Source organism: Vanacampus margaritifer, chromosome 10 (assembly GCF_051991255.1).
Source record: "Vanacampus margaritifer isolate UIUO_Vmar chromosome 10, RoL_Vmar_1.0, whole genome shotgun sequence".
NCBI classification, from domain to species: Eukaryota; Metazoa; Chordata; class Actinopteri; order Syngnathiformes; family Syngnathidae; genus Vanacampus; species Vanacampus margaritifer.
The window spans coordinates 2,596,438-2,622,055 of NC_135441.1; the positions used below are offsets into that span (position 1 = coordinate 2,596,438).

Below are 25,618 nucleotides of genomic sequence, written 5' to 3' on the forward strand. Positions count from 1 at the left end.
GCCGCTGCCTCCTGCCCTTCCTGTCGTCTCCTTCCCCCGTCCCCTCCCCCTCCCCTGTCCGCCCTCCTCCCCCCCCCTGGGCCGGGGGTTCCATCCGTGGCCCGGGTCTCGGCGCTCCGGGGGCCGGGGGAGTGGGCGGGATTGGTGTTGTGCCCGCCCCGCTCCGGTGGGCCTCCGGGCACTTCGGGCGGGCCCCGGTATCCGGGGGGCGAGCCCCGCCGGGGTGGGTGGGGGTTTTGGTGGGCGGGTGCGCCTCCCCCTCCCCCCCCCCCCGCCCGGTTGGGGGGGGCCCAGCTGGTCGCTCCTCTTAACTCACTGCACTAGTTTTGCACAATACATTTTAGGGCACATAACACACTTTGGGGGGGAGTGGGGTGGGGTGGAGACACCGTCTCCGCCCTGCAGCTCCCCTCCAAATTTTAATGCACCATCCACAACTGGGGGGGGGGGGGGGGGCATCGGTTGGGGCGGCCGCGGTATGGAGCAGTGCTGCGGTCGCCTGGGGGCGGTTGGGGCTGGGTTGGGGTGGGTGGCGGGGGTGGGGGGCGGGGGGGTCGCGGGGGGAGCGGGGGTTGTGGGCCGGTGGGGTGCCTGGTGGGCCTGCAGTGCCCCGTCCTGCTGCGTTGGGTTGGGGGCGCGGGCCGCGTTGGGGTGGGGGGCGCTCCTGCTCCGGGGTTTGCTCTCCGGGGGTCGTCCTTTGGCGCGGCCGCGGCCTGGGGGGCCCTGAGGTGTTGCGCTTGCTCTGTCCTGGCGGGGGTCGACGGCTCCCCTCTTTGGTGGAGATTTTCATGCATGCTAGATCCACCACACCAGCATCTATCGAGACTCAGACACAATTTGTTTCTCCCTCAGGTCATTGATTCGGTGGAGGCTGGTGTCTGTGGATCTCACTCTGCTTCGTCTGTCCTTTCTACCTTTCCTCAGTTTCTCCTTTGGGCCCTTGAGGTTTCCCTGATTTGTTGGAGTTTGGATGTCTCTGGGGTTGGTGAAGGTTAGTGGCCCGGTGGGTGGTCGGTGCTGGGCTTCGCTTTTCTTTCTTTTCTTTGGTCCCCCTTCGGGTCTCCTGGCGGCCCCACGACTCTGGCTGGATTTTGAAGTGTTCGGTTTAGGTGAACGGTATGGGAATTCTTATTTATTTATTTTTTTTTCTCACGCACGCACGCACGCACGCACACACGCACAAACACACATACAAAAAAAAAAAAAAAAAAAAAGGGAGAACAATGATGATGACATTTCAAATGATCAATACTGAGATCTCCCAGGAGAAGAAAAAAAAAAATGTAGAAGGGAGCTTTCCATAAAGGTCTCGATACATCTATTCAATGTTGGCCAAATATGACTGACGCCACCTGTGGCGTCGGCACGTTGCATTGGAAAAATGACGTTAGTACACACCGCAACAGACGCCAATGATTGACTCCTTACAATCAGCGGCGGTAGTCACTATATTTCATTGTTAGAAAAAGGCAACCGCAAAGCTCTTCCGGGGGCGGGTTATGAAAACGTACACAATGCATACTCACGATGTATTCCCACGCAAAGCATTCCCTCAGGCACTTTACAGAGATTAATATGTACTATAAAAGTAGTAATCTAGCGATGAATTCTACTTCTCTTCTTTACGTCCAAATGCAAGGGTGATAATTAGGCATGGGACGAGACAAAAATCCCACAATACGAGATGTCTCACGAGATTGAGTCCACGAGAATGAGAAAAGACGAGATTTTCGCAAAATTTGTAATATAAAATAAATTCTAATCTAAATTTTCCAGTTTTCAAAATGTTTTCTTTTTATTGAGCAGATTGCAAGAAAATGAATGACCTACCTATAAAAGGCAAAAGTAAACATAAACAAAAGAGTCACTTTTGTTACAGGCTCATTTTTCAAATGCTGTTGCAATATTTGCATTTCTGGCTAAACAATAGGGATGGGAATTGAAAAGATGTTTATGATTTCTATTCCATTTTGAATTCTGCTTAATGATGATTCTCTTATCGATGCTTTTTTGTAAAAAAGGAAAATAAACAGGTAGATTAGCATGAACTCTGTTTTATGTCTTAATTGTCCTAAATGTTTAAAAGTAACATGACCTTACAAACTCCACAGTCATAAGAGGTCCACACCAAATCCTAGGACTCCACAATGGTGAGAGACATGGCCCCAGACAAAAAAAAAATGGGGGGGGGGGGATGAATGTAAACAAACAAAAAAAATGTCTAATGTAGAAATTGACCAAATAGAACCTAGATTATTCTGTGCCAATTGCACAATAATGTCCAGTAACATTTTACCACTCGTATCTGAACTGAGCACTCTTCCTGCCTGGCCCTGTGCGAGTACAGTCTGACATCCTTTGAGCCAGGCAGACTCTTTCGCATTGGTCACCAAATACAATGAAAGAGAAGACATTCCCTTGGTTGTATCTCACTGAGCGGCAAACGCTTGTGAGGCTGTGCGCGAGTAGCGAGTGTTGTTTTTTCGTGGGAGTTCGTTCTAGCAAACGTCTTGGCACTTTGTAACATTGAATGAACCCTGATTAAGAAAAAACACTGTTATGTGTGCACATGCCTGCAAGCCTGCGCCGCTCTGTCAGATACGGGCTTTAACATTAGCAATTAGCAACAACATGTTCTACAACTAGACAAAGTGCAATTTCTGCAGAAATTGCGTGGGAATGCTGAAAAACTGAATGCTATGATTTGAATGCATGTGCTTAAATAATTTCAGTGAAATTATAATCCATTTCCTGATAAGATAGTCAGATGGTATCAAACCATCGAATGCGTTAAAATGTGGTCCAAAAGGGATTTGAACCCAGCTACTCTGTGGTGGCAGGCACTTGCTCTAACCACAGAGCTAACTTGACTTGTCCAAAATCATGGCTAAAAGTGTATTTATTTTGAAAAGTGTCATATGATAACATGTAATTAATCATTTCAGTTAAATTATAATCCGTTTCTTGATATCATAGTTGGTATACATGTATATCATTTAGCATAATGGGCATGGATATATTTGAAAAGTACAGTGTACAGTTGTAAAGAGGTCTACAACGATATATTGCCATATTTTAGCACACCCCTAGTGCCTACAGTAATTTCACCCGCCCACCTGCACAAATGTCATTACAGTATTCACATGTAGGCAAAATAAAACTATTATATTGACACAAGACAATAAGGATAGAAACTAGAAAAATTTCCGCGGAAATTTTCAATGGGACTGCTGACTCTTGCAAGGTGGAAAGAGAATCCTGGGCGTACCTAATTAATTGGCCAAGGTGGCCGCCACCCTGGGTGGGTGGAGTGGTGAGAATCATGGGCGTACCTAATCAATTGGCCAGAATCCTGGTCCATACCTAAAAATTCCTTGTATTTTATGAGTAACAAAAAAGCCCAGAGGCTATTTTCCTTAATAGTCCGATATCTTCTTTTGGAGTAAATTTTTCTCTCTTATTTTTCCTTTTTGTTTCTTGATGCTGTTCAACTGCGAATTGTATAATGTGTGATAAGGTGTGCCTTAATTGCTTGTATTTGTATGATGAATTCAAATTACCTAATCAATTGGCCAAGATGGCCGCCGCCCTGGATGGGGCGGGGGGATAAGAATCCTGGGCGTACCTATTCATCTGTCCAAGGTAGTAGTATTAGTAATAGTATTTGCAATAGTAGTAGTGGTACATAAACCAGCCTTGAGTACACTTAGAAAAAAAAGGGGGTGAGTTGAGCTCAACAGTGAGCGAGATGACAGGCAGCCCAGATTGGCTGAGGCAGTTGCTATGCAGAAGTGAGAGACCAGGCAGTATAGCTAAAAAAGTACTATTTAAATAGCAGTCCATTCCATTACATTTAAAAACAAAAAAAATAATGTTGTGCTTTTATTTTTGAAAATTTATTAAAAAATAAATTAAATAAAATTGGAAATGAAGCTGAACAGTTTAAAATTGGAACGTTTGGAATTGGTCAAGAAATGTGAAAGTTAACCATAATCACCATAAACTAAAAGTTCCTTACTGTCGCTTTAAGAAACATGCACATTCACGCACACACATTTGACTTTAACTTGTTGGACACATCACGCACACACATTCACTGAAATGTATGAGAAAGCGCACACCTCGAACAAAAGGCTCTCACGACTTAATGGTTCAAGATGCAGATTCCACAAATGGCTCGTTAGAACGGCAAGGGTTTGGGGGATGTCCTAATTTTTTCGATCAGAGGAAAAATTAGCGAATCAGAGCAGGTTGAAAAGTTGCGGAGAAAAAGACGACCAAAATAACATGGGGTTGAATGGCCGGAAAAGTGTGACTTCTCCTCGCTTCAAGTGAAATAAAAGGTACTAAATGACACCTTGACACGAATTTGATGTTTAGTGAGCAAAGATTGTGGCCACGGTGACGAATGGAAGTGAGATTTTTCGAAATAATTTTTTCTCTCTCCTCACTCTGACGTTGATTGCTCTACTCTGGCAGACGCAATACACACCAATGTTAAAAGGCTTTTTTTCTCCATTTCGCTCACTCTCTTTGAACCCGCACAGGAGGGAGAGCTTACATTTCTTAAAAAAAAAATTTGACACTGAGCTAAAGATGGTAAAAATGGCAAAAAAAAAGAGAGAGCTAAAAATCATATCAATCGGTTAACGTATGCGCGGGTAGCGTCGTTTGGAAAAAGGTTGTTCAGCTGTGGACTTTTTTTTTCCTTTTCTCCATTCATTCCAAGGGGACTTTTTTTCAGGAATTTGTGGAAATTGCGTCGCCATGGTAACTCAGAATTCCAAGAAAAGTAATGCAGCAGCGAGTCAGATCGAGCCGCATCATTTGTGCCGGTGCGTTCAACGGTACGGAAAAAATCCGTGGAATAAAATGTAAAAAAATATATATATATTATTATATATATTAATATAAACCCGATTTTCTAGGATAGTAATATGTGCCTGCTTTGCTCCGCTACTGCTTTGCTCCGCAGCAGTCCCATAATTAGCTAGAAAAATACAGTCTGGTACAAGCATCTTTGCTATAGAGCTTGATGTAATTGTAGGCTACTTTATCCTACAAATAAATGGAAGAAACAGGTAAATAAAGTCTGTCATAAACATTCAAAATGCAATCCACACAGCCACAGTGTTGTTGGATGAAGATCCATAAGCAACACATTGGGAATAATAATAGCAATGTTTCCCACACCATGTTAATACTTGGGTGGGCTACCCAAGTAAACTGGCCACCACCCAAGAAGTTTTCAAGAAAACTTGTTAAAAATATATTTAAAAACAAAATAAAACGTGTTGCGACCAGATATACCACATATAATGTTAGTTCGCTGTCACTTTGTGTAACGTGAGGCTAGAGGAGACATAGTAACATGACTGAGAGATCATGTGGTACTTATAAAGGGAAATTGCATGTAGTTGTACGTATGAGTGTGTACGGAGGTTTTATACATCTAAAAAAAGTGTGAAGTTTTGTTTGTACGTACTTTTCTCAAGTACAGTTTCATCAATGAGGCCCTGGTCATTATTATGACATTTTAATGCACGTTTATTAAAAGCTTGCATTTGGCAACATTTTCACATTAAACACTGGAATAAACACAATTTGGCTGATTATCCTCTCATTGGACAAGCATGGATTTCCGATGTAATTTGCGTGAAACTGACATAGTCGCTCTGCCTCGTACATGCCTCCTTTGCGAGCTGGAGTTGAAATAGTAGCGTTTTTGCGAACATCTTTAAATAGATTTTCAGGTTATTTACTTATTAGCATAACATTTGGTTAGTTTATTTAACATAGCTTGTAGTATAGAAATTATTTAGATCGTGGTTTTCACTTCTGCTGTCAATCACAGCCAGACCATGCCCAACCCTCTCCCACTTCACAACCCCAACGGTCCTCCAGGCAACACCCACTTTGAGTGTCGTCTTCAAATATTAGTGTGGGGTGGAGCAAACATGTAATAGACAGTGGGCACTTGGACCTGCATTATACATCAAGCATAAGGCTTTTTATTTTTCTTAAGTGTCTGATAGGGACTGAAAGAAGAAACAAGGTAAAGAAGAACTTAACTATACAAACTAAACACAAAAAGTGTAAATTATTATTAACTAATTCAAACCCAAAAACGTATAAATACGTTTTTTAATACTTTATCCTGCATATAGCAAGCTTTGATGCAGCTTCTGACATGGTCGCTTAAAGTAATGGTAGTTGTTACATAAAAACAGCCAGTAGGTGGTGGCAGAGTATAAGAGATCAGCCAGGGCCATGTTGCAACAAGCTATTTTTGCCAGTGTTTTCAACAGGTTTGTGAATAATGATAAAACTTTTTTTTTTTTTTTTACAGGAGAGCTCAGTATTGTTCATTCGATTTGACATCATCATTGCTCTCCTTTTTTTTTTTTTTTTAAAAAATCCAACAAATCAATTAAAAAAAATTTAATAATTTTTTTTTTTAAATACATATACATATATATATATATACACATATACACACATATATATATATATATATATATATATATATATATATATATATATATATATATATATATATACCCTTTTTTTGTATGTGGGTGAGTATGTGTATGTGCGTGTGTGTGTGTGTGTGTGTGCGTGCGTGCGTGCGAGCGTGTGTGTATTCATCAGTTCACCTAAAGCCCATTAAAAAAAAATCCCATACTAATAATATAATATAATAATAAATTGCCAGATGCAGAAACATCAATGTAAGTTATCACGATGTAGTGGCTCTCGCACACACAGAATTAAGTAACCGGAATTAGGTTAAAAAATTCTATATACGTAGACCATGTTTCTATAAATTTTGATATTTGGTTTTTATTTGAGGCAGATATTTTTTCCATTAAAATGTGATTTATGAGGATGATAAAACTTCTAATAAAAACGGAAACAGATACAAATATACTTTTTTTTCCTGATGAAAGAGGAGACCCTAATCTTTCTTTTGGTATGTTCCATGTTTTATAGAAATCCAGTAAAACACCCGGGAGCGAAGGGGGTTGCTTCAGTGAAAATGGTTGGGAGTGAATGAGTTAACAACAACAACAATAATAATAGGTACTGAAAATGATGATGATGATAATATCTAAAAGATAAGAATTATTTTTCACCTGGATAAGGCGGTCAGCGAAAGGTTCTTTTTGAGGATGTGGAATGTTGCAGCGGAACAAGTTGGATCCTTCTCATCTTCTTTGAGCCTTTCCAGTCTCCTGTGGTAGGAGGATGGAGCTTGTGGTACACTGGAAGATGTGCCAGCACAAATGCTTATACTGGCATGCTGTGATGTTGCAGTCAATGAAAAGGGACTCAAACCTGGCAGCAAAAAAGGCCAAGTTTAAATAAAAATCTGTTTTGCAATGCAGTTTATTAGTATCACTCCAACTCATAGCTGAAAGAACTCAGCAGGATGCTTAAATTATAGACTTCCAATTTTAAGCTATGTATAGGGGACATACAACATGGGAAATGTACTTTTTAATAGACTGTATAAAAAGAGTTATTAGGAATGTCTGCCCACTCTTCAAGCCTAAAAATCAACAACCAAGTAGTGCTTTTTTGAGGTGCCGTTCTGAAATTTACCCCACAGTGACATAACGATGAATCGATTGATCAGCTCCACTCTTTTTTTTTTTTTTTGAAGAGATGCATGAAAACAACTTCATTAATGTCTGTGTTATGTTTTGGTCCTGTTTAGTTTGTCCTGTTTTTTCAGTTGCTTCGTGATCTCTGTGGTGGACCATTCTGTTACAAACCTGCTGGCAATTTGTGTCAGGTGGAGTATAAACACTGACAGTGGCAGAGAGGAGTCGGATTATTGTTTTGTTTGCTGCTAACGCATTCAAACAACTACCAGTTTGACCTTATTACCTAGTCTACGTTACTTAGTATTTCTTCCTGGTGCTGTGGACATTTCTGTTATGAGTATCACTGTTAAAAAAAAAATAAATCCGTTATGTTATTGTAATTTAAAGGCTCTTTAACTTTCGACTGCCACCTCTGGCCCAAAGCATAAATGCAGCATCTGTGTCAGGCTCGTTCATGGTGTGCGTGCGAGTACGTACATTATCTCAAAGCAACAGCCACAGTTGACATACGAAGACATGACTTCAAATGAGGTAAGAAAAACTCCGCCTCTCCTCTCCCCAAAGAAACTGTGGAGTGTGCAAGTCCGCACACTCTAATATAAAGAGAAGATAAAAGCTGATAGGTGCAGTCGGTCAGTCACAGTCAGGGCTCTTTGCACTCATCTGGGCATTAGTGGAGCATGCATGATGTAGAAAAAGCTTTAATTTTTTTTAAATGGCACAATGCACCTTTAAGTGCATAATACATTTTCACACATCTATACACGTTTTCAACAGTTAATGTATTTTCAAAGGTTAATAACTCTTTGAGGTGAGTTCTTCAAACAAAAAGGTAAAATTTGAATATGTGAACTTGACTTAATGTGCTAAGTTTAAAGAAGCCAGATCTTTCAGCCAAAAAGCCATATTAATGTGCCGCACATACATTGCCTGAAAGTTACATTGGCTATATATATAATATTATATGGCCTTTAGTGTAGTAAATCAATACTTTTATAAACACTCTATCATCCTACAAGTTAAAAAACGTGGCGGAAGAACCCACCACACCAGTCCTGCGATCTGCCACAAAGGTCTTGTTCAGACTGCAAGCCAAAGTCAGATTTTTAGCCCATCAAGATTGAAAGTGGATGGCTCTTCTGTAGTCTGAACACTGAACAGTCAAAAAGCACATGAAATCCGATTTTTGCGGGACGGATTAAAACCACATACAGGAGGTACTTTCCTATTCGATTTGGACAGGTTGTGTCCCAGTCTGAACAGAGTTGACTGTCCGTGACGTCACTTTACGCGTGCAAAAACCCAATGCGCCCACGCTGTCAATAGCCAAATGGTTTGCTGCTCGACTGGTTTCTCGCATGCTCGGCAGTCAAACGCCTATACTGCTCCACTGCCCTGTCGGCTCTCATGCGCAATCGGAAATACAGTGACAGTTTACGTTACTTACGCTGAAGCCGGTCTTGCTATCCCATCAGTTCTTCACATGTGCAACAAAAATAGCGAATTAGTGCTCGACCGTACTAGCCATAGACATATGGCTGTTTAAAAAAAAAAAGGAAAAGAAAAAAAGACGCTTTAACATTGTTTGGACAATTGCTAAACACAGTCTAGACAGTCAGCCCTAAAAATCTGATTTGAGGAGGGATCCGGAGTCAAATATGCCTGTATTCTGAACGCAGCCTAATTGCCGGTGAAACAGTCACCTGCATGGCCAGAACTCATACTGTTATCTTCTTCTTTTCCCTTCAATGGTCCCCACAGCGAATCAGTTGCCTACATCTAACCCTGTACTCTGCATCCTCTGCTCTCACACCAACTACCTTCATGTCCTCTTTAACTACATCCATAAACCTCCTCCTTTGGTCTTCCTCTAGACCAGAGGTGGGCATCGAGGGCCGAAGTCCTGCAGGTTTTGCATGTTGCCCTTCTCCAACACAGCTGATATATGATCAGCTCATCAGCAAGCTCTGCATAAGCCTGATAACGATCCTGTTGATTGGAATCAGCTTGTGTTGGAAGTGAGAAACCTCCAAAACCTGCAGGACTCCGGCCCTCGAGGACCGAGATTGCCCACGTCTGCTCTAGACTATAGGTGTCAAACTCCGGTCCTCGAGGGCCACAGTGCTGCAGGTTTTGAAGGTTTCCCTCTTCCAACACAAGCTGATTCCAATCAGCAGGATCGTTATCAGGCTAATGCAGAGCTTGCTGATGAGCTAATCATATATCAGCTGTGTTGGAGAACGGAAGCATCCAAAACCTGCAAGATTACGGCCCTCCAGGACCGAAGTTTGACACCTATGCTCTAGACCATCTGCCTGGCATTTGGAAATTCAGCATCCTTCTGCTAATATACTCACTATCTCTCCTCTGGACATGTCCAAACCATCTCAGTCTGACCTCTCTGACTATCTCCAAAGCCTCTAACATGTGCAGTCCCTCTGATGTACCTGATTCTATCCATCCTGGTCACTCCCAAAGAGAACCTCAGCATCTTCATTTCTACCACCTCCAGCTCTGCCTCCTGTCATTTCCTCAGTGGAAGGGTCTACGGACCAAACAACATCGCTGGTCTCACCACAGTTTTATAAACCTTTCCTTCCTTTTTAGCTGAAACTCCTTTATCACACATCACACCTGACACTTTTCTCCACCCGTTCCAGCCTGCCTGCACGCGCGCTTCATCACTTATTTTCCACACTCTCCATTGCTCTGCACTGTTGACCCTAAACACTTAAACTCCTCTACCTTCTTGGTATCTTCTCCCTGTAACCTCATTCTTCCACTTGGGTCCCTTCCATTCACACAGATACTCTGTCTTGCTACGACTAACCTTCATTCCCCTCCTTTCCAGGGCAAACTTCCACGCCTCTAGCTTCTACTCCACCTGTTCCCTGCACTCACTACAGATCACAATGTCATCTACAAACATCATAGTCCATGGAGATTCCTGTCTAACCTCATCAGTTATCCTGTCCATTACCATAGCAAACAAGTAAGGACTCAGAGCTGATCCCTGATGTAGTCCCACCTCCACTTTGAACTCCTCTGTCACACCTACAGTACAACTCGCCACTGTCTTACAGTCCTCATACATGTCCTGCACCACTTGAACATACTTTTCTTCTACTCCAGACTTCCTCATACAAAACCACAGTTCCTCTTTGGGCACCCTGTTGTAAGCTTTCTCCAGATCTAGCACCCTGTCGAACGCTTTCTCCAGATCTAACAGTACAGAACTCATACTGTTATGTTGGAACAATTTATACTTATAAGTTATGGACAATTGTAACTTTGTTGCTTCATTTGATTAAACAAACATTGATGTATACAGATAATTTAGCACATTATGGTGAATTTTCAGCAAAGACTCATGTTAACGACTTAATTTTTTTGTGTAGTCATGATTTGTGTTGTATTCATTTTGCTCGACGCACAATTTTTTGTCCTCGTGTTTTGTTCACCTAGGTTGATCAAAACTTGGTTATATCTTTAACCACTGGTTAAGTAGATTTAACCGATCGTTAACGTTACCGCCACTGCTATCTTGGTGTTCAAAAAACTCTGTTAACTTTAACCGGCTGTTAACTTGCTGTTAAAGTTAACACACCTAGGGACCGTCGCTAACTTTTTAACAGTGTGAATTAACTCTGTGTTCTTGGCTAATGCTGCCTTCATGATGCCCGTTGAGCGCAAAAAGAAGTCTATCGAGGGCTTGACTTTGCCTATGGTGATTATTCTGATGAAGATTTATGCACACGCTACCGCTTAGCAGTAATACAATGCCAAGTATCATGCTCAGTCAAAAGAGAAAGAATAAAAATGTTTTTTTTTAAGATAAGTTCTAAAAATGGACAGAGAGGGGGCTTGTCAGACATTTAGCAGGTGATTCCAAAGAGAGATTACCTGTAATGTTTCTTGTTTGCTTTCACATCAATAATCAAACAGACAACAACACTGTGAATAGCGGCTAACTATTTACATTAAATTAATCTAAATTTAATATTAAAATAATTTTTTAAAATTTGTTTTAAATTAAAACAGTAATTACAAATATTATTAATTATTACAAGTATTAGATTTAAAAAAATACACACATTTAAATACAAAAAAAGGACAAATAAAAGTAATTCTATCAAAAATATTACACCAAAATTACAAATGAGTCAAAAATACAATTAAGTTAGACAAAGAAAAAACTGACAAAAATATTAAACAAAATCAAGCAAAAACATGCAAAATTCTATGCTACAAAACTATTGGCAAAAATATAAAAATATTACATAAAATATTCACTTAAAATACACAGTAGAAGTTATTTCTAAGGCTGTCACTTTAATCTAGATTAATTAATTACACGCAAATTAGTGCGTAAAAAAAATACAACGCAATTGATCGCGAGTGGCAAGTCAATGCGCGATTTGGCCCATCGAGGTACCCGTAGGCAGCAGATTGCAGAAGCGCGCCACTACAGGGTAGCACTACTAGCCACTATGAGCATTGACAACAGCAGACATGGACGCGAGTGCAGCACAGCCAGGAGAGCGAGGCAAACTTATTTGGACATACTGTATATCTCCCAGAGCCGTTATTTTCATGGTTCTATTCTTTTCAATCCCCTCCGTGAGTCATCACCTTATCGTGGTGGAGGGGTTTGTGTGTCCCAATGAGCCTAGGAGCTATGTTGTCTGGGGCTTCATGCCCCTGGTAGGGCCACCCATGGCAAACAGGTCCTAGGTGAGGGACCAGACAAAGCATGGCTCAAAAGACCCCAATGATAAACACAAACTTTGGATCTTCGTTTCCCTTGCCCGGACGCGGGTCACCGGGGCCCCCCTCTGGAGCCAGGCCTGGAGGTGGGGCTCGAAGGTCGAGCGTCTGGTGACCGGGCCTTTACCCATGGGGGCCGGCCGGGCAAAGCCGAAAAGGCAACGTGGGTCCCCCTTCCCATGGGCTCACCACCAGTGGGGGGGCAAAGGGGTCGGGTGCTCAGTGAGTTGGGTGGCAGCCAAAGGCGGGGGCCTTGGCGGTCCAACCCCTGAAGGAGTATACTTAAAAATCCATACTTTTGCGTGTCCAATAAATCAAATGATGAGATAAGACATGAACAGAGTCGCTGCGCAAGGATGATTTATTTCAGAGAATTCTCCGGTCACAGCAATACTGAGCATCACGTATGAGGTGGAATTTCAGAGTGCCCATGTGCCCCCTCCCTTGGGAAAGGGGCATTTTATAGTATCGAGTTTTGGAAGTAAAACGCCCCTTCTCCTCCTACTAAGAATGAGTAGAACAGATTGGTTCTCACACAATATGTTACATAATATTATTTTCGTACACAGACTGCACCTGTATTCATTCTTTTTAGACAAAATATACTCTCAGGGTACCTCTCGTACTTCTTCCCATAACAAAATCTCACAAACAAGTTGAACTCGACAGCTCCTAATGTAGTATAGTTGTAGGAGTGCGCGCTCTCTCTCTCGAACAGAATGTGTTTTCGCACAGAACACTGAGAAGGAACTTCTAGACCAAACAATGTGTACCAGCTTACGTTAAGGTCAAATTATACTGAGTTCAACACTATTTTACCTACTTCACATCTATAAAACATTTCAACATGGTTAATATATGAAATAAAGAATTAAAAATGTTAATAATGTCTAACACCCCCGGCTACTGAAGGTAGCTCTGGGGACATGGAATGTCACTTCTCTGGCAGGGAAGGAGCCCGAGCTGGTGTGCGAGGCTGAGAAGTTCCGACTAGATATAGTCGGACTCGCCTCCACACACGACTTGGGTTCTGGTACCAATCCTCTCGAGAGGGGCTGGACTCTCTTCCACTCTGGAGTTGCCCACGGTGAGAGGCGCAGAGCAGGTGTGGGCATACTCATTGCCCCCCGGCTAGGCGCCTGTAAGTTGGGGTTCCGAGAGAGATTAATGAGTGGTGAAAGGTACTGTTTCCTATGAGACAAAATAGGCAGGAGGGTAAACGGACTACGATGGTCGTTGATAAGCTATACATCGATGGCCAACTATTCCGGAACCCCAACTCCACTCCCTGACTGTTCTAATTGGCATTGGTGGAACTGAACTTTGTTTGATTATTAGATGTATACATATATATGTGGTCATAAAACCTAAAATATGAATACTTATGTGTAGGCTATATTACAAATATAATATTAATAAATAACTATATCTAAAATATATTTAAACAAAAAATCTCGCTAAGGTTACCATTTACTGGTGTATTGTTACATGTTTAATCGCCCGCCAATTTCTTTCACATCCACCTGCCTCCCCGTTTTTTCACTGTTATATTCACTTACTCATTTCCTAATTTTACACCAATCACATAAACCACCTAACCACTTTGATTCCATCCTATAACATGCCAATATTAACAAGTAGCCTATACAGATATATACACAGGAAGAGTCTATATTGTTTGTATGCATAAATTAGTTCTGGTCTCCTGGAATGTGTGTGGCGCTCGCTCACAGGCAAAAAGAATAACATTTTTAGACCATCTCTTAAAATTAAAGGCAGATATTTGTCTCCTACAAGAAACCCACCTACAAAAATCTGAAGAAAAATTACTTATTGACAAGAATTTTAGTCAAGTGTACTCTGCCCCTTATAACAGTCGACAAAGATGAGTCCGTATACTCGTGTATAAGAAATTATTCTTTACTCATTATTATTCAGGTGACTATATTTAATAAAATATATACATTTGGTAATTTATATGCCCCTGATAATGATGATCTGGCCTTTTTCCATGAATTTTTCTCTCAGCTGTTTGATTTAGCAGCGAGCTCTACTATTATTATTGGAGGAGACTTTAACACATTAAATTCATTAATAGATCGTTCTAATAATACAACATGTATAAGGCGATTACAATCTACTAAAGTAATAGGGGAATATATGGATGATTTTGGCCTCGTCGACAGCTGGAGACTTAATAACCCAACTAAGAAGGAATTTACCTTCTTTTCCGCGGCGCACCGGTCTTTTTCAATAATTGATTTTTTTCTTACAAATAATTGTATTGCTGATAAAATTGGTACAAAAAATACATCCTATTATTATTAGCGACCATGCACCAGTCTCCCTACCCTGTAAGTTGATTATACCTTTAAACCACCCCCGACATGGCGTTTTAACATCTCACTGCTAAATGACGCAGAGTTTGCCAAAATTATAAGAGAGTGGGCTTTTTGGAAATAAATGACTCTCCAGACTTATCTCCATCTCTTCTCTGGGAAGATGGGAAATCGGTTATTAGAGGTAAAATGATATCATATTCAAAAATCACAAATTTGAAAAAGACTTGGAAGATAAAATTAAACAACTGACGGATGAATACGCAATAAACCCAAATAACCAAATATGGACTGACTTACAAAATACAAAAATATAGACGATATGCTATCTAAAAAGACTTTATAATACAACAATTGAGATACAACAACTTTGAATATAATAACAAATTAGGTAAATTTCTTGCAAACCAACTTCAACACAATCGGGAAAAATCTCTTATAACGGCTATTAAAGGGACAACTGGTGAATGCACACAATCACCAGAAGAAATTAATCACATTTTTATAATTATTATCGCAACCTATACTCAGAAACTAACAAGCCTAACCCTGAGCATATTGAGGCATTCCTCAGTATCTCAAATATACCTCCCTTATCTACTGAATGTAAAGATATGTTAGATGCGCCACTCACTATAAACGAGCTGTACAGTGCTCTAGATAGTATGCCTAATGGCAGAGCACCCAGGCCGGATGGTTATCCGGCTCTATTTTTTAAGCACTTTTGGTTAATGCTTGCTCCATTATTCTTAGGAGTAGTAACAGAAATAAAACTAATGGTTACATAAGTCCACACATGAACAAAGCAGCAATCAAATTTTTATTAAAGCTAGAAAAAACAAACACCTTTTCATCAAGTTACCGTCCGATTTCACTAATTAACACTGATATTAATATTATCGCTGAGGCCTTCGCATCTAGACTAGAAACAATAATCTCGACAATCATTTATAGCGACCAAACAGGCTTTATTAAAGGTTGTCACTCTACTAATAATATTAGGAGGCTCTTTAACCTTATTAGCATGTCACAGCGAGATCATAAAAAGGCAGTTATTATATTGTTGGATGCAGAAAAAGCCTTCGACAAAGTTAACTGGTCCTTCCTCTTTCCTGTTTTAAATAAATTTGGCTTTGGGAAGTCATTTATTCACTGGGTGTCAGTATTATATAGTTGTCCTAAAGCTACAGTTACTACTAATGGGATTACATCTGAGAGTTTTACTCTACAGAGAGGCACAAGACAGGGATGCCCACTGTCCCCTTTATTATTTGCAATATTTATTGAGCTTGCATTAGATATAGGCCAGGAAAGAAGGATTCAAGGAATTTACTCTGGGGTAACAGAACACAAAATTAATCTATATGCCGATGATATTTTACTTTATTTAGAAAAACCTGCTATCTCGTTAGGGAAAGTATTTAACTTAATAACTAAATTCTCACATTTATCAGATTATTCTATTAACTGAACAAAATCAACACTACTACCTATTACAGAAAATTAATGGAACCCTGCAAGCCAGGACCTACACTACTCATTTCTTATAGGCAATTTAAAATACTTAAGCATAAAAATCTCACCTAAATTAACTGATTTAATTCATTTAAACTTTATTCCACTTCTGGATAGCATTTACGGTGACTTGGAGCACTAAAATAAACTTCCCATTTCTCTAATAGGATGAATAATTCCGCCACCCTGACCGCCTGGTGGAAGGCACTAGAAATTACAAAAGCCCAATTGGAGCCCTGCTGGCTTTCTCCCATATGGCATAACCCCGACTTTCAATTTAACAACCAATCGTTTTATTTAGGTGGGTGGGAGCAGAAAGGAATTACACATCTCCACCATCTTTTCTCAGATAATATGTTTATATCATATACAATCCTTGCTCCAAAAATACCCAATTTTTTTTTTTTTTTACATTATCTGCAAGTTAAAAATATGATAAAGAAACAAATTCCAACACTTCGGGGTACGCTTCAACCACCTGTTTAAGCTTAAGATATTACAAAGCTTTCTCCGACAACAAAAAACCTCTCAAAAATATATGTTACTTTCGTATACCAATCTAGGAATGGGAGACAGACTTGTCTATAGCTTCGGAATTTGACTTTTGGATTCAAGTTTGTAAAAACATATTTAAAATGACAAAACACAAATTTACAACTTATCCAATATAAAATTATTCATAGAACATATATTACTCAATATATGATGAAGAAAATGGGACTCTTAGACGCCGACATTTGTCTCCAGTGTTTACGAAACACTGCAGACACTTATTTTCATGCTTTATGGTTATAAACGCCGATTATGTATTTCTGGACTAAAGTCTTAGAAAAACTTTCCGCTATCTCTGACTGTAGGATCTCCAAACTTGTGTTTGCTAGGTGACCTAACAACAACTGATTTAACATGTTAACAATTTCAATCTACACTTGTAGCCCTTACTATCGCTAAAAAAACAATTCTAACTGGAAAAATAAACAAACTCTGAATATCGACAAATGGTCTAACCTCCTCATAAATCACATTTTAATGGAAAAAATATCGAATAAAACCTCGAATAAAAACCAAATATCAAAATGTATCCAAACATGGTCTACAGATATATACAGGTATATAGAATATTTTAATCTAAATCTGGTTACTTAATTCTGCCTGTTTGTGAGAGCCACCACATTGCGATAATTTTTATTGCTGTTTCTGTATTTGGCAATTTGTAACTAATGGTTGTGTATTTATAGTCAGAATCCCAGTTGCTGCCAGCAGGATCAAGCAGACCACATCAAATGACACCTTACAGTCACCATCTCCTCAAGATTCACTTCCAATGGGCACTAAGGGTTAATATTCAGAATCAATGCATGCCAGTGGGTTAACTTTATAGGTGCTGTCCCCCCTGGCTGAGCGTGGGTGGCTCTTCCCCTCTGTTGGCTGCTGGGTGGCGGCTGCGTCTTGGCCGTTCCCTAGGTCTCCTGGGGGGTGCTGCGTTGCGGTGCTCTCCCTGGTGTCCGATCCGTGCCCGGCCCGGCGACGCGGTTCGGGGCGGGTGGGCCTCCGGGATGCCTCGTGGTTCCCTCTCACCTCCCCTATCCTCCCCCTTGTCGCCTCTCCCAGCCTGTCCTCTGCCTTCCGGTCCCTTCTCCCTCATCACCCCCCCCCTCTCTGCTGCCCTGCTGACGCCCTTTGCCCTTCTTGTCGTCTCCTCGCCCTATCCTGTCCCCCTCCCCTGTCCGCCTCCCTCCCCCTCCCCTGGGCCGGGGGCTCCATCCCTGGCCTGGGTCTTGGGGCTCCGGGCGGGCGCCTGCCCCGCTCGATTGAGCCTCCTGGCACCTCGGGCGGGCCCCAGTATCCGGGGGACGAGCCCTATCGCCCCGCCGTGCTGTCTCCATAAGCCCGCCGGGGGGTTGGGTGGGGTGGTCGGGTGCGCCTCTTGCCCCCGCCGGGTTGGGAGAGGCCCTGCTGGTCGCTCCTCTTAACTCACTGCACTAGTTTTGCACAATACACTTAGTTAAAGGACACATAGGGCACGCACGCACACACACATACTTACGTACTTATATAGGACTTCCATAGACATAATGCATTTCTTAGCCCCTTCACTTAACCCCAACCATCAAATTGATTGCCTACCACCATTCCTTATCCTAACCTCAACCATAACCCAATTCAAACCTAAACTCGAAAACCAAGTCTTGACCCTCAAAATAAAATCTTGAGTTGTGAGGACCGGTCAAAATGTCCTCACTGCACAACAATGTCATCAATCTGTTGGTTAAAGACGTATTTTGACCTCACAATGTAGTATGTACAAGTACACACACACACACACACACACACACACACACACACCTGGAAGGCTGTATCTCACTGAGTTGTGAACGTTGCCGAACGTTACCAATGTTGAATGCCAATTATATTTGAGGTTGTTGTTATTTTGTGACATTTCTGCAACGTTTTTGCGACATTGAGACCATGCGTGAATTAACCTGAAATTTTAGTCAAATTGATCCACACAACGTTTTTATTTTTCGTTACCTTTTTATTAGAGTAATTATTAGACATGTTTGTCCAGGCCACGTCAATGCTGTGACATCTTGAGTGCATGTAACACGGCCTTGTTCATTTTGGAATTATTTCCTGGGCTATTGTGCTATAAAAGTGCCTGTATGGCGTTGTCAAGTATTGCCACAATTTAGATAGCACTCTTACCCATCTCAGGTTTCATATTCTTCCTTTCAATAAGAAACAACAAAGACATTATAAATACAACCATTCATGCTAAAGGGCATGTGATTGATTGCCTGTTATGTTATCTTGTGTACCTACATCCATCTTTTATATCATTCTCGTTCAGTTTTGATGGTGAAAAAAGGCTTTTTTTCTGATGTTGTCAAGATGCATATATAGATCAGTGGCAGGAAATGTGTGTGTGAAAAGTGTGTACAAGAATGTTGAAAGAGGTATTGATTTTCCAGGGTTAAGCAGGGCCTGTAATTAACATGTTAATTTGAAAAAGAAGGCGATTGTGTCCTGACCGAGCAGGGATAAAAGGACTGATAATCAGTCAGACATAATGGGAAAGAAGAAAGGGAGTGGGGATGGCATCGAGACTATAATATAAGAGCAAGAGGCGCTATCCATATCTTCCCTTAAATGCTAAAAAGTGACAATGTATTACTTTACAAATATTGTATGCGTGTGTGTGTACATGCGTGTGTGTGTATACAGTATCGTACATAAACATTGATATTTATATATACAGTATATTAGAGCTGTAGCTGTGCACAAATGGGTGGTAATTCAGTCATTCACTCAAGTGGACGTGGCAAATTAACACTTGAATTATAATTTGCGGACTCAGCTCAAATGGTGTGACGTCACAGGATCCGGCGTATTTCTTTATACGGTCCTGTTTAGCATGGGTGCATTTTGACAGTTTGAAAGTATTGGATTTAAAACGAGAGGTGCTCGTAAAGCGAGCCACTTTAAACTACCATATGTTATGTTGTCAGAGAATGTGTTTTCCGACCAGTGGCTTAAGTGCACATGAACATGATTGGTGCTTATGATGGTGAGTGATCCACTCTTTACTCTGAGTGGCTGCCATGTTGATCAGGGAGTCCTGCGATGGTCTATCTATGTTAAAGCCCCATTTGAAAAATGGCATGTGACTTATGAATTTATTGCAGCAAAACACATGCAAGATGCTACATCGGCGTCAGCAACGAGACAAGGGGTAACTTGTTGATACTTGTTGATAACTATGTTATCAACTCCTCCAGTTGGCATGCAGGGTAAACCATCCAGCATTTGACGTGAGGACTATTACTATGGTTTTACGCCATCAAAGTGTGCAATAACCATCCCATATTCCGTCCCAGTTGGCCACAATGCAGCTAACAGACAAAATGAAGTTTGCAAACGTGGACGCTGACTTCGCCCGACAACTCCCCTCCAATTTTAATGCACCACACAACTGGGGGCAGGTGTTTTGGGTATGGGGTGCCATCAGTTGGGGCAGACCGCAGTATTAAGCAGTGCTGCGGTCCCCCATCCGTGTCCCCGCCGCGCCACCGTGCATTTTTTTTAATGCACCACATACACTCACTGACATGTCTGGGAGGTAGGTGGACCGGAGCGGGGGGATATCATTTCCCTCCGCTCCATCTCACCTAGTCCCAATTTTAATGCACCACACACACACTTGTATATACACTGGGTGGGGTCACATTCACGATGTAGGGGTAGAGTTTGCCAGTCGGCGAGCTGGCGAACTCAGTAACAGGGTTAGCTTTCACTAAGAACGCTGGCTGGGTTTGGGGGCCTGGGGGCGGCTGGGACTGGGTTGTGGTGGATGAAGGGGGTGGATGGGGGGCGGGGTCGTGGGGGGAGCTGGGGCTGTGGGCCGGTGGGGTGCCTGACGGGCCTGCCGTGCCCCGTCCTGCTGCGTTGGGTTGGGGGCACGGGCCGTGTTGGGGTGGGGGGCGCTCCTGGCTCCTGGGTTTGCTCTCCGGCCGGTGGCCCCTGCGGGTTCCGGGGGTTGTCCCTTGGCGCTGCCGTGGCCTGGGGGGCCCTGAGGTGTTGTGCTTACTCTGTCCTGGCCAGGGTCGACGCTCCCCTCTTTGGTGGAGGTTTTCATGCATGCCAGATCCACCACACTAGCATCTATCGAAATTCAAACACAATCTGCTTCTTCCTTTGGTCGTTGAATCGGTGGAGGCTGATGTCTGTGGATCTCACTCTGCTTCATCTATCCTTCCTTCTTTTCCTCAGTCTCTCCTTTTGTCTCTTGAGGTCTCCTTAATTTGTTGAAATTTAGATGTTTTTGAGGTTGGTGAAAGACTGGTTGGTAACCCGGTGGGTAGTAGGTAATGTCTGGTCGGTGCTGGATTTCACTTTCCTTTCTTTTCTTTGATCCTTCCTTGGGTCTCCTGACAACCTCACGACTAGCTGGATTCGGAAGTATTCGGTTTAGGTGAACGGTATGGGATTTTTAATTGATTTTAGGTGAACTAAAGAGTACACACTCACACGCACGCACACACACACATACACACGCACATGGACAGACTCACCCACATGCACAATAAAAATAAAAATAAAATAAAAAGAGCAATGAAGATGACATGTCAAATCGGCAAAATTACCGAATGAACAATACTGAGTTCTTAAAAGAAAAATAAATAAAATAAAATAATTAAAAAACATAGCGCAAGACTCCTCCAGGTGGCATGCAGGGTAAACCATCCATCATTTGCCGTGAGGACTATTACTATGGTTTTACGCCATCAAAGTGTGCAATAACCATCCCAGATTGCGTCCCAGTTGGCCACAATGCAGCTAACAGACGAAAGGGAGTTTGCAAACGTGGACGCTGGCTGACGGACCTTAAACAAACTCGGTTAACATTAGCATTAGCAAGCAAGAACAAAGCTACAATGAGTGAGAACTCATGACGTGGGTGGATTTAAAATGGAACAAACTAAAGACGTAACAGGGTGACGGCGCGGGATCCTTGAGCATGAGGGGGGTTGATATTATGCTGCAACAACTCAATAAGTTTGAATGAATCAAGTAAGGATGGGCAAGTACCGATACCAGGTGTCGGTATTGGTCCGATACCAGGACACATTTCACGGTACCGGTACTCGCGACGGATATGCTTTTTTTTTTAGGAATTTTTTTTGTCTTTTAGCCTTTTTTAATCGATAGGACAGTTGAAGAATTGACAGGAAATGGGGAAGAGAGGGGGAATGACCTTTTTAAACTTTTAAATTAGCTCCAGTGTAAGTGATACTGTGTTGACTACATGATAGGTCGTGCGGCCGGTGTGAATTCCGGCAAAGTCTGCAAATTTTATTAAATCAGTGAACATAGCAGCTTATAGAAGGTAAGGTAAGGGGCTTACTTGTGTAAATATTGTGCTCTATTAGCCCCGACTAAATGTGCCACTTCTACCAACAGGCGAACTTCAGTCAAAGATGTCATGGCTAGATGGACAATAATAACTTATAAAAAAAATAAAAAATAACTAAGTCGCTCCGTGTACCGTCCACTTCAATTCAACATTCCTTTAATGCACGGTCCTAAAATAGCGGTGACAAAAGTGACAACGGAAAGGTGAAAAAATAAAACGGTGAACCGACAGATCGACGATTAAAGGTTGGTTTGGTTCGAAATAAATGGCGGACTGACGATGATAGAGGGGGGTGCTAGGCGCCGATAATTGATAAATGACGGACGATCAAAAATATGTAAAATGCCTACCTCTGGGTACCGGATCAACTCACGACTTTTTTCGTGACATTAAAGGTTAATTTTTCCAGATAAACGTGGTCGAATTTGATTCTTCCATTTGTAACTATAGTTTACAAGCACAGTGATTTTTCTAAAGGTGCAACCAGAGATTTGAAATTATCAGTAGGCCTACATGCAAAAGAGATAGCTGGATTCCGTGTGTGTAATTTGTGTGTTAAACTAACCATTTTCCACTTGTAGATGCCCAGCGATAAGTGACTCGTAACCTTCTTTTTCTGGTACCTCAATGAAATCATTGATGTCGTCATCATCCTCTTCAACTGATGAATCCTTAATGTCAGAAGGAAAATAATTTAGAACATTTAATTCAATTAGTAAATAGAGAGCAACATACATTCTCTTGATGTTAGTTCTCTGTTTTGTATCTTTCATCAAAACGTGGACAATGGTTTAACCTGTAGGTCGCATTCTGTCCCTTTTTGGGCTTTTTGATATTTTTGATGTGTTGCATCAAAGAGAAAGCACTGGAAGCAAAAAAAAAAAAACACTACGGAGCTGAAATGTCACTGGGATTGTTAAAAAATGTAGAGCAAGGCTATCCAATTAGCGGCCCGCGGGCCACATGCGGCCCAGAACCAACCCCGAGTGGCCCATTCTCTGGTCCATCTCACCTGAATTGAATTGCATTCAAAAGACGCAGAGGGCATCTCGGTTCGCAAGATTTTAGAAATTCATATAGTGTTTTAGATCGTGAATGCAACACTCCTTGTAGCCCAGCAGTCTACCCACACTGTGGAGCGTTCTTTTAAGGCGTGGCTAGCAGAGGTGGGCGCGTCAATGAATTTTGAGCTTCCGTCAATCGACAATCATCAACAGTCAGTCAAACCGACAATATCTCAAGTTGAACGGCATTGTAATCATCAATCCATCATTCGTCATTCCTTCAGTGAAAATTTATATCCGTAATTGACGGACTGACAGACATTTGACCACCAAAGTTGACGGACTGACGGAACTTTGCCCACTTTTTATGCCAGGCTGGCGTGGGACTGCATGCACTAGGTGTTACTGACACCTATCTGTAGATACAACACACTGCCAACACACCCTTCAAGTCATTGTTTGTGATACCAATCACTGTCACGGTTGCATGAAATAAAATTCCAAACATTAAATTACACAGGCAAGAAGATATCCAAGTAAAATTCAGGGTTCATTAACTGTAATTGTTAAGAAGTAAGAGTTATTGTGCATTTTAGACATGGTTTTAATTGAAGTGCAGTACGTTGTGCCAAATGGAGCTCACTGATTGGCTCTTTAGCTAGAAAATGCAAATCATTCCTCCGGGCGAGCTTCGCTGGCCTATAACGTCACGTCAACGACATTACACCTCATTAAATAAAATAAGAGTGATGAACAAAGATTTTGTCAGGTAACTATGGAAGATATGTTCTTGAATGTAAATTTGTGTTGAATTGTGTCAATAAAAGCAAATAAATTAAAAAAAAGAAGAGTGACGTGCTAATTTTTATGTTGAATTTGTTCATTGAATTCACGTGGAACCTTTGTCTCCACGTAGTAAAGATGACTATTAACTGAACTTTGATTTGTGTTTTGATATATTTTTTTGTAATGAAATAGAAAAAAAGATCACTCAGGCAACATTAGCCTACTGGAGGAAAAGTTTGTTTTGTTTTATTCATTTTTTTCTTCCGGACACACAGGTTACATCGTTCACATCATATAATTTGCAACATTGACATCTGAAAGAAGGGCTGACGGGTAGAAGCCATGGTTTATTAGTAACCCGTCCCCATTGATTCTGACTATGCATCAGTCATATACATTGATTATGAAGATCACTGATTCATATAGTTATCAATCCCAGACTTAAGTCTGCACACTCCTCGCTCAGTTCATGTTGAGTAATTTCCATGTATAAGTTGCAGCTAGTGCTAAAAATTTGGAATTGGTAAATCGGTTCCCGGACGCCACCAACAGGCTCACCCAACCAGGCGAGCATCAAATGTCCAAACAGTAATAGAGCCAGACAATGTTTACATTCTTACAGGAACAGCAATACATGTTATCAATGCAGGTCCAATCCATCCATCGATTTTCTTAACCACTTGTCCTCACAAGGGTCGCGGGGGGCCTATCCCAGCTGGCTTCAGGCAGTAGGCAGGGTACACCCTGAACTGGTTGCCAGCCAATCGCAGATCAATGCAGGTGTATAAACTAAAGTTAACCTTGGCAGTGTCAGCAAGTAATCATATGCTATATTTACATTATTCAAATCATAACAGCTTCCATTTTGGGTTAATTATTAATATGTTATACAATAATTTCAATAATTATAGCCATCTCTCAAAAGAACAATCTTTTCCTTCCTGTCAACAAACCTGATCAGAACTGCCGGTGGTCGTGTCCCCCAGTTGGAAGCAAAAAGCACATGTGAATGTGCGCTGGATCCACAATGAATCCCAAATCTCTGAGTCGAGTTGTTACTTGCTATTCCACAGACTCGTTCACTGAAGTCAGAATCAACTGCACTTGTGCCGGCCGCAGCTCTCGTTGGAGGGCCGTGGAGAGGTTTAATCTGAATACCTGTAACTATCGTTGATACGAAAATTCTGTTCCAAATCATCCACTTTTTGTTCCAAGGTGACAATGACGATCTTTTTCTTGTGTTTCTTTCTTCAACTGCTGAATTTCCTGCAGAAGTAACTCGATGCTCTTTTTCATTTCAAGTATTTCTGACCATTTCCTTGAGTTTTGCAAGAGAAGATGTTATCTCCTATGTCTCGTCAGCTCTTTTTCTGCCAGGCATATTGCAACAATGTAGTTAAAAATCCCAATGTCAAAAATAGTTAAAAGACACGGGCGAGTGCAGGAGCGAGTACAGATGCGTCCTTCCTTGACAGATGCGTCCTTGACCCAAAGTAACAATTGATTTGCATTTCCTAATAGTACAGCCAATCATGGCGATTTTCACCAACACCAATTTGCATAAAAAGCAAAATGACAGAAACGATCTCTAATTACTTAACCATTTTAATCAAAATCATTGTTTTTTTTTTTTTGTAATAATGCATCGGATTTATATAGCGCTTTTCTAGACACTTAAAGACA

General features: G+C 41.5%; 1 protein-coding gene across 3 annotated transcripts in view; it reads right to left on the reverse strand.

Annotated features, from left to right (window-relative positions):
• The window catches only part of uvssa (UV-stimulated scaffold protein A), a 109,938-nt gene that overhangs the window by 15,084 nt on the left and 69,236 nt on the right, over positions 1 to 25,618 (reverse strand). For 2 of the 3 annotated variants that reach the window (XM_077577823.1, XM_077577822.1), the window contains exons 9-10: positions 22,711 to 22,816; positions 7,137 to 7,338 (exon numbers count right to left, since the gene is read on the reverse strand). In XM_077577823.1, coding sequence (XP_077433949.1) covers positions 7,137 to 7,338; positions 22,711 to 22,816 — 308 coding nt within the window. Of the gene's footprint in view, positions 1 to 7,136; positions 7,339 to 22,710; positions 22,817 to 25,618 lie in introns of those variants that run through there. The other variant, XR_013295545.1, reaches the window with a different exon arrangement.